At 40.4% G+C, this 9,813-nt stretch overlaps 1 protein-coding gene across 4 annotated transcripts in view; it reads left to right on the top strand.

The window, feature by feature from the left end:
- The window catches only part of LOC122553760 (protein transport protein Sec24B-like), a 114,685-nt gene that overhangs the window by 64,180 nt on the left and 40,692 nt on the right, over nucleotides 1-9,813 (top strand). For all 4 annotated transcript variants that reach the window (XM_043698060.1, XM_043698078.1, XM_043698051.1 and 1 more), the window contains 4 exons: nucleotides 1,086-1,270; nucleotides 5,166-5,350; nucleotides 7,590-7,692; nucleotides 9,042-9,168. In XM_043698060.1, the coding sequence (XP_043553995.1) occupies nucleotides 1,086-1,270; nucleotides 5,166-5,350; nucleotides 7,590-7,692; nucleotides 9,042-9,168 (600 nt within the window). The remainder of the gene's footprint in view (nucleotides 1-1,085; nucleotides 1,271-5,165; nucleotides 5,351-7,589; nucleotides 7,693-9,041; nucleotides 9,169-9,813) is intronic.

Below are 9,813 nucleotides of genomic sequence, written 5' to 3'. Positions count from 1 at the left end.
TCTCTCTCTCGCTCTTGCTCTCTCTTGCTGTGTGTAATGGCTGATATGTTTTGCAACCTCATTTTCCTGCTTTCTCCCCTTGATTCCCTTACCATTCAAGAACCTGTTTTTCTTTGATACACTCAAAGACTTGGCCTCCACAATCTTCTGAGTTCCATGGGTTCATCACCCTCTGGCTGAAGAAATTCCTCCTCCTCTCTGTTCTCAAGAGTCATCCCTTCACTCTGAGGTTCTGCCCTCAAGTGCTACTCTCTGCTACTGGTGCAAATGTCGTCTCCACATCCACTCTATCCAGGCCTCTCAGTATTCTGTACATTTCAATCAGACCCTCCCCTCATCCGTCGAAATCAAGGGTCAGCTGCACCTCATATGACAAACCCTTCACTTCGGGATCATTCTTATAAACCTCCTCAGGACACTGTCCAAGGCAGCACATCCTGCCTGAGGCACAGGGCCGAAAACTGCTCGCAGCATTCCCAATGCAGTCTGACCCGAGCTTCGGCAGTCCATCTGTGCTTGTTTTATTCTAGCCCTCTTGACCATATTGCTAATTTGCATTTGCCTTCCTCACTGCCAACTTAGCTTGCGTGTTAATCTTCAGATTAGTGCTCCCAAATCCCTTTGAGCTTCAGATTTCTGAACCCTTTCCCCGTTTAGAAAATAGTTTCTGCCTCGTTTCTTCCTACCAACTTGCATCACCTCACACTTTCCCACATTGTCCTCTGTCTGAGTCCTTCTGCAGCCTCCCTGCTTCCTCAACTACAGCCCCTGCAGCTTTCCCTCTTCCTTAACACTTCATCTAGCTTTGTGTCATCTGCAGAGTTGCCCTTTGTTCCTTGGTCCAGATTGTTAATGTATAATTTGAATAGTTGTGGTCCCGACACTGCCCTCTGCAGAACTCTAGTCACTTCCTGCCATCCTGAAAGAGACCCCCCCCCCCCACCCCCACCCCCCTCCTCATATTCTGGTCAGTCAGCCAATTCTCCATCCATGCCTTAGAAAATCATGAGAGGTGCTATATAAGTGCAGTCTTTGTTTATTATTTTTGTAAACTTGTGTTTCAATTTTTGTATTTTTTTTTGCAGATTCAACATCTTCAGCTGCCACAGCCCCTGCTGCTTCTGATCCACGTCCGTTGAAGAGCAGTAAACCATTTGGTTACGCTTATCCAACTCTCCAGCCCGTCTACCAGAACGTAGCTCCTCCTTCGCATTCTGTCAGTCAGCCCACTGGCCCAGGATATTCTCCAGGGCCTCCGCAGTTTACTGAAGTAAGACGTTTGTTTGTCCAATCCAGTTGGAAATGATCTTAGATTAGCCTCTTTGTGACCTGCATGTGCCCCTCCCCTTAAAAAGGGGAATGTTTGGAAGTGGTTAGTCAGGGAGGTGGGAAAACATGGGGAATCTGGTATTTTCTTCCAGTTTAGCAGCAGTTTTTAAAGGATATAATTCTTTCATAGAATTGATTTTTGACATTCATAAACTGAAATCTATTATTTAACTCCAATTTAGCATATGTCTGTTCCTTGCACTGGCAGTTTCAGTTATGGATTGAGGAAAACTTAGTGAATTTAGACAGAAGCATGAGGGATTGTGAAGCAGGTATTTTGACGGACTGCAATCAAGTAATATCAGAGGAATCATAAACATTGACACGACCCTTTTGGACTGATTGACCTGTATTATAATCCCACCTGGTGGGACTATTAGACCGTTCGGATGCTGCAATGAGACCTGGTTTAATATATTATTTTTTGTGTTTTACTGATGCGGTGGTTAGTCACTGACACATATTCACACAAGGCTGCAGATGGTCTTTAGCAACCGAACATTTAGTTAATCGTACAAGAAATATGAAACCAAGTGATATATATATACTCATAGTTCAAAACAAAATTAAGACTTGCTTTTCAGCACCATTTGTAACAGGCACAAATCCAGGCAAATTTACACCTATATCTCTCAACAATTCAGAGATCTATTTAACTGACCCCCCTCCAGGTTTTCTCCTGCAGAGCCAATTTGATCACTCCTTTCCAAGTCCACTTCCCTGAACTCCCGTCAAATCTGAGAACTAAAACTTTTTCAGTTTCAAAAACTTAGTTTCCATCGAAACTCTCCAGGCTTCGAAAATTCCCAAACTAGATAACTTCTTCTGCGGCGACTGGTTTCATTGAACAGCTAGGAGAGACAAATAAACTTGGCTTCAGAGCTCATTTTTGGTGTTTTCTGCACTATCAAAAGGTTAATTATGTTTGCCCTACCTGTCATAAAATCAAAAGTATAAACCATTTTCCATTGATAACAACAGAGTCATATGTTGCTCAGAAAGTATTGGACTTCAGTCATTGTTTAAAAATGACTTGCTAATCCATCAGAGGACAAAATTTATAGGAGTAACCAAAATCCACCTTTTTAAAGCAATCCAAGTTCCAAGAAGGGCTTATGCCCGAAACGTTGATTCTCCTGTTCCTTTGATGCTGCCTGACCTGATGCGCTTTTCCAGCAACACATTTTTAAGCTCTGATCTCCAGCATCTGCAGTCCTCACTTTCTCCTAGAGAGAGCACTCCTACCATTACATCTGATTCTCCATTGCAGTTTGAAATTCCTAAGGATGAGAAGCATGCTCACTTGTGATGCTATGGCAAGGACCGAAAGACATCACAGGTTCTAAAGAGAGACATTGCAAGATTGCAGACGGTGACACATTCCTCCCAGATCGTCTCAACGCCTTCTCTGCTGGCTTTGAGCAGAATTTCGGCGGAGAGGTAACACCTATTCCGACAAGTCCTGATGAACCTATCCCAACAGTCACTGCATCAGAGGTCAGATCAGTTTTCCTTCGTGTGAATCCAAGGAAAGCTATGGGACCAGATGGAGTACCAGGCCGTGCACTCCGAACATGTGCAGATTAACTGGCAGAGACTTTCTCTGACATCTTCAACCTCTCCCTGCAGCAGGCCACTGTCCCTGCCTGTTTCCAGAGGGCCAATGTCATCCCTGTGCCTAAGAAGGCTCATGCAGCATGTCTCAGTGACTACCGCACAGTGGCCCTAACTTCGGTGGTCATGAAGTGCTTTGAAAGGATGGTCATGGCATTAATCAACTCCAACCTCCCCACTACTTTTGACCCACTCCAATTTGCCTATTGGACCAACAGATCCATGTCAGGTGCCATATCACTTGCCCTTCTCTCCTCCCTAGAACATCTTAACACCAAGAACAGCTGCGTAAGAATCCTACTCATTGACTACAGTTTAGCCTTCAACACTATTATCCCCTCGAGACTGATTGCTAAACTTAGTGATCTCGGACTAAGCCCCACTCTGCAACTGGATCCTCCGTTTCCTGACACACAGGCCACAGTCAGTGAAGATTGGGGATATTATTTCATCCTCACTAACACTCAACACTGGAGCCCCCAGGGGTGCGTACTCAGCCCCCTACTGTACCCACTGTATACCCATGACTGCGTCGCCAAATATCAGACTAATGCCAGTTAAAAGTTTGCTGATGACACCACCATAGTCGGTCAAATCTCAGAAGGCGAAGAAACAGGCTACAGACAGGGGTGGAAGACCTGGAAAAATGGTGCACTGAGAACAACTTAACTCTCAATGCCTGCAAAACCAAGGAACTCACTATTGACACATTAACAGCATAGAGGTGCAACGAGTGGAGAGTGTCAACCTCCTCAGAGTGGTCATCCACAACAAGCTTTCTTGGACTCTTCATGTGGTTACAAAGGCCCAACAACATCTCCTCTTCCTCAGGCAGCTGAGTAAATTTGGCATGATGGCGAATACCCTTTTATATGTGCACCATCGAGAGCATTCTGCCTGGTTATATCAGTACCTGGTGTGGTAACTGTACCATTCAAGATCTGAGACGGTTACAGAGCGTGGTGAACTTGGCCTGGACAAGCACAAAGGCCAACCTCCCGTCTATAGAATCCATCTACCAGGCCCCTTATCAAGGAATGGCCGCCAGCATTCTCAAAGATCCATCCCACCCTGACAATGTTTTTCTTCAACCTCTACCATCGGGGAGAAGGTACAGAAGCCTGAACGCATGCACCAGCCAGTTTCGTAACAGTTTCTACCCTACTGTTGTTAGAATACTGAATGGCCTTTCAAACTCTTAACATTCATCTGTACCTGTGTTTTTGTTTTTGCCGCTGTTTACATATTATTTACTATCTATGCTATTTAACTCTGTGATCTGCCTGTATTGCTCGCAAGACAAAGCTTTTCATTGTGCCTCGGTACACATGACAATAAATTCAATTCAATGATTCATAAGTTGTGGTCTTGATAATTTGCTAAGATGCATATGTCCATTTCTAGCAGGGCAGGAAATGGGAAATAGCTGGTACATTCCCAAGTTGCATGCACATTGAATATTTCATCTGATATTTTCAGTGCAGAGGAGGAATGGGAACATAGTTGTTTAAAATTATGAAGAATCTGTATTACAGTGTTCTCTGTTAAGCATTTGATTTACTGTACCTTAATGGATCTGTTTTTCCATAAAACAGTTTGTTTCAATATAATCTTATTGTGAATGTACCTCAAATTTGCATACACTCACATTTTTCTCCACTTTCATATCAAAAATGAAGCTTGATATTGTGTGCATATTTCTGTCACCTCTAGACTGGAAATGCATCTTCAAGTTGCCCTGGAGTTAAATGGTATACATTAATTTTCTTTCTTTAAAATGTTTGGAAATCCAGGTCCAAATTTCAAGTAATTCTGTTTGACTCTGGCTTGCTGATCTTCAGGAGACCACATCTAGCATGACAAATATTATATGAAAATTAAACCAACATCTTTTTTAAAACTAGCTGCCTAAGTCACATATAGAATTGTCCGTTTTAATGACCTGAAACTTTCTTGCAAAATCAAAATTGCTTGCAGTTCAATTTCCATACAGTTGTTTTGAATCATAATTACAACATAGCCTTCAAACTGACAATCCTAATGTCTTTTGAGTGTTTACATAATCTACCAGAATTTTCTGTAATGATATTTCAATAATAAAATTAATTGCTATTAAAGAATTTGATGAAAAATTGTTGATCATGTTTTCGTTTATGGAAAATTGATTGCTGAAGTTTGAAATATAAAATCAGATGAGATTGTCTTTCTTTTCCTAATTGCAGCCCTTTTCCAGTGTTGATCAGCTGTCGTCAAACATGGAGGGTCTAAACTTGCGGAATAAACGGCGGACCGAAGCTCTGAGGCAAGTCAGTCTCCTTCAAGAACGGGATATTCTTCCACCAGTTCCAAACATGATCCCTCAATCCAATTTAAGTCAAGAACTGAAAAAACTTAACTGCAGCCCAGAGTAAGTGTTGTTTTTTTTAACCAAAACGATTGTGTATTCTTGCAAGTGAAGCAGGTTTGCAATCACCTGTGTTTTTCACGATTGAACTATGCCAAATATCTCTGGTGTTGTGGTTGCTGAATTGCATTAAAGTTCTGCATTTTATGTTTTACCCCGTCCTAATATTGGTTTATATCTGAAATTGTAAAATCAAGGGAAAAAGCAAAATACAATCAAATGCAAATTAAAACTCGAAAATACTGGAAGTATACAGACATAGAGCAAGATAGAGTTCAAGTTACAGGTTGATATCCTTTTGCTGGAACTGAAAAATCCCTTGTATTGGTTATAATTGGTTAGAGGGTAGCATGGTGGCTCAGTGGTTAGCACTGCGGCCTCACAGCACCAGGGTCCCAGGTTCGATTCCACACTGTGTGGAGTTTGCACATTCTCCCCATGTCTGCGTGGGTTTCCTCCGGGTGCTCCAGTTTCCTCCCACAATCCAAAGATGTGCAGGTTAGGTGAATTGGTCATGCTAAATTGCCCGTAGTGTTAGGTGCATTAGTCAGAGGGAAATGGGTCTGGGTGGGTTACTCTTCGGAGGGTTGGTGTGGACTGGTTGGGCCGAAGGACCTGTTTCCACACTGTAAGGAATCTAATCTATAATCATCAGTAGACAGAAAATTTGCAATTTGCCAAACTACTCATGCTTCTTTAAAATGAAAATGAACTGCAAATGCTGAAGATCTGAAACAAAAACGGATAATTGCGAGACAAACTAGCCTATCTGTGGAGAGAAAGCAGTTAACACTTCCATCGAGTTTCTCCAGCAATTTCGGTTTTTGCAAATGCTTCACTTCCAGGTTTGCAAGCCATAATACTGCCTTGTTATGGCCAATACCAGTTTATGATTTGTGATTACATATTCATTCAAAGTTTGTTTTTAAATTCCAACTATGCACATTCATATTTGTTTACAATTTGTGTGTGGGAATAAAAGATAAATTGTGCTATTCAAAGGGTAGAATTGTTTTGAGTTTGTGATACTCAATATTGTTAATTTCACTTTCTGACTGAGAGGTGAAACTCCCAAGTCATCAAGGACAGTCAATGTTTTGCCATGCTCCACATTTTGCTTGTTTTCTAAGGAAAATGCAATCCAAACTACTGCCATGTAATGACTAAATTATTTGCACAAATAAATGGATTATTTTTGGCATGTGGGATTTCTGAGTTCTGCAAATATCTTTGGGCAGGATCAAAGATCACATCATTATAAAAATTCTTGTTGAAAACCATGAATTTAAAAATGTACTGTTTCCTTTGAAACAAAAGAAAATTGTTTATTCGTTCACCTTTCGTGTTCAAGCAGGTTGTTGTTTTAATCATGTTTAAAAATCACATTTTTTCCCCTATGTACCCTTGGCATTTAAGCCACAGGCTACACGAGTCGTTCCCAATTTTCCATAATTGAGCCCTGATCTTATCATCTAGTAAATCCTAAATTTTCAAATGTGTCGTATCACTTTTATTTTGGATTTTACTTATTACATCAATCTCCTGACTAATTCTAGACCCAGTGTGTTCAATTCCTTGTTTCTTGGAAACCGTTTGATCTTTGGTTCCTGGGCATCACATTCGAACTGACGGGATATATTAATTTTTATGCTTGCTGCCACTTTTAAAGACCCTTCAGAAGAGAGACTGGGAAACCATGGCTCAGCTTTTGATATGTTGGGCACTACCACATAAATCTTAGCGTAATTAACAAGCCTCTTAAAGAAGTGCACAGAAAGTGCACGCTATGGTGAATGAAACATATTGCAGTGATATAAAGCAAATTGTGGTTTTGAAGTTGCAACAAAATGTTTTGGGTATCTAATTGTGCTGTTGACACTTACTGACAAGAATGCCAGTCTCCTGAAGGAACGCGCCTTAGCTCGAGGATGACAAAGATTGATGATGATAGCGAAATTTTAAGCTTTATCTGGTGCTGAAGATGTATATATCAGCAATGAGAAATGGCTGCTATAACATCTGTCAAATGGGTGTCATCCACCCATACCCCTGTCTGCTCTCCTAATTACAAATGTGTTGAGGCATACAGCGTAAACTTTTTCACTGACCATACGCAATATTAAAAACAAAAGCCATCACTGGAAGCAACATATTAAGTAGAAAAGAATGAACTTTTTACTCTAGGCGTTATAATGGAGTTGTGCCTGATCTGACTATTTTGATGTTCTTCCTTTTCTCCCAGTTTATTCCGATGCACTCTGATGAATATCCCTCAGACTCAGGCTTTGCTGAACAAAGCGAAACTTCCTCTTGGATTATTGCTTCACCCCTTCAAAGATCTGACGGTAATCACATTTTTAATTTGGTGTGCGCAATAGACTCCAGTGCCCTATACTATCTTTCATGGGCAACTGTCTTACTACATTGTTACTCCAAACCTTGAATATAGCTCTCTTGCTGGCAATAATCAATGCTGCCTCTTATTGTGATCAAGAATAGGCCATATGTTAATTTTTGTTCCATAATGTAAACCTGTCCGAGTAGAAGGATAGAAATTATGAAATGACTTTAGAAAAGTACCAATAAAGAAAATGAAAAGAATCTGCATGAGAAGCAATTTTGCAGAAGTCTACAATATTGTTCAAAGCATTCTATAATATTGGGCAAGCAGTAAGTTACTGCTTGCTTGGTTATTCATATTACCCACTAAATAAGATGGCCTCTTTTCTCAGAGTTTCTATCACTGAAAGCAAAATCAGTAAGATACTTCCTTTCTCTTTTCTATTTCAAATGAATAATAATTTTGGAATCTTGACAGCCATTATAATGGCTAGAAATGCTGCTCAAATGGAGAGAGGGGCTTAGTATGCAGGAAACAGCTCCCATTTCATCGTGTAGTTGTACTGTTTTTGTATTACACTTCATAGTCATATTTTTCTGTATTTTGGTTATTTTTTATGCCCATGGCTAAAATTTAAATTTAATGAACATTTTAAAAAAGTCCTTGAATTTCCTCTATCCTTTTTAATCCTCCACACACTATTAAAAAGAGCTGGAACTTCACAATCCTTTTTAGGAAAAGTGTGACTGCTCAGTTTTTTGTGTTTTTTGAAATTCTAATCTTAATTTTCCTTATTTGGAGAGTCAGAATATAATGGTAAAAGAAAATCCCAGAGCAAATGTTTGAGCAGCCACTTTGGAAGGTTTTTTTTAATGCTTTTCAAGATAAATGTTTTCTGGATAATCTAAACAACCTCTACTCCGATTCTTAAGGTTTATGCATCTAAATATTCAGGTCATAAGTAAGGAAAATAGCCACTGCATGTTTGAACCCCATTCAGTAAACACTATAATTTTGGACTGGTTTACTTCTGCTAAAGGGACTAAATAGGGCTTCATCATAAGTTGATTAATCAGCATTAAAATTGTTGGTAAATCTACCGCCACCCACTGAGAGGAACATTGTGTCTAATGGGCTTCACAGACAAGTGAGCAAGCAAACGTGCCAGTGCATGAATTTCTTCTCATAGAATCGCTTTGGAGGTACTGTTAACAACATTTTATTTGCTTTGCCTAGTGTGTGGAATTACCTCTTACATGTTCTGGTTTAGTTGTTAGCAAAATTTTCTTTTTGTTGGTGAGCAGAGTTAGAATTTCTGCTCAATACTAATGATTGGTTTCATTAACAATTTAGCATTTGCCTGTGATTACTTCGAGCACCATTGTCAGATGCCGAACCTGCAGAACATACATTAATCCATTTGTATCCTTCCTTGATCAAAGAAGGTGGAAATGCAATCTGTGTTATCGAGTCAATGATGGTAAGTTAGCAAATATTCCTCTGGTTTAGCATCATTTGAGCCTATCCTAAGAAAAGAAAAAACATGAAATATTGGAATAATGCGTGCAGTTCTGGTATCCTTCCCATCGTAAGGGAGCTGTGAAACTTGATAGGGTTTGGAAAAGATTTACAAGGATGTTGCCAGGGTTGGAGGATTTGAGCTAGAAGGAGAGGCTGGATAGACTGGGCTGTTTTCCCTGGAGCGTCAGAGGCTGATGAGTGGCCTAATAGAGGTTTATAAAATCATGAGGGGCATAGATAGGATAAATAGACAAGATCTTTTCCCTGATGTGGGGGAGTCCAGAACTAGAGGGCATAGGTTTAGGGTGAGACAGGAAAGATATAAAAGAGACTATAGGCCGGTGAGTCTCACTTCTGTTGTGGGCAAAGTCTTAGAGAGAATTGTAAGGGATAGGATTTATGCACATCTGGATAGGAATAGGTACAATTACAGCATTTAAAAGGCATCTGGATGGGTATATGAATAGGAAGGATTTAGAGGGATTTGGGCCCCCAGTGCTGGCAAATGGGACCAGATTAGATTAAGATATCTGGTCGGCATGGACGAGTTGGACTGAAGTGTCCGTTTCTGTGCTGTACATCTCTATGACTGTATGACTCTCTA

This window comes from Chiloscyllium plagiosum, chromosome 1 (assembly GCF_004010195.1).
Source record: "Chiloscyllium plagiosum isolate BGI_BamShark_2017 chromosome 1, ASM401019v2, whole genome shotgun sequence".
NCBI lineage: Eukaryota > Metazoa > Chordata > Chondrichthyes > Orectolobiformes > Hemiscylliidae > Chiloscyllium > Chiloscyllium plagiosum.
Note: the sequence above shows the minus strand (reverse complement) of the source record. Positions and strands in the feature narration are given on the sequence as shown.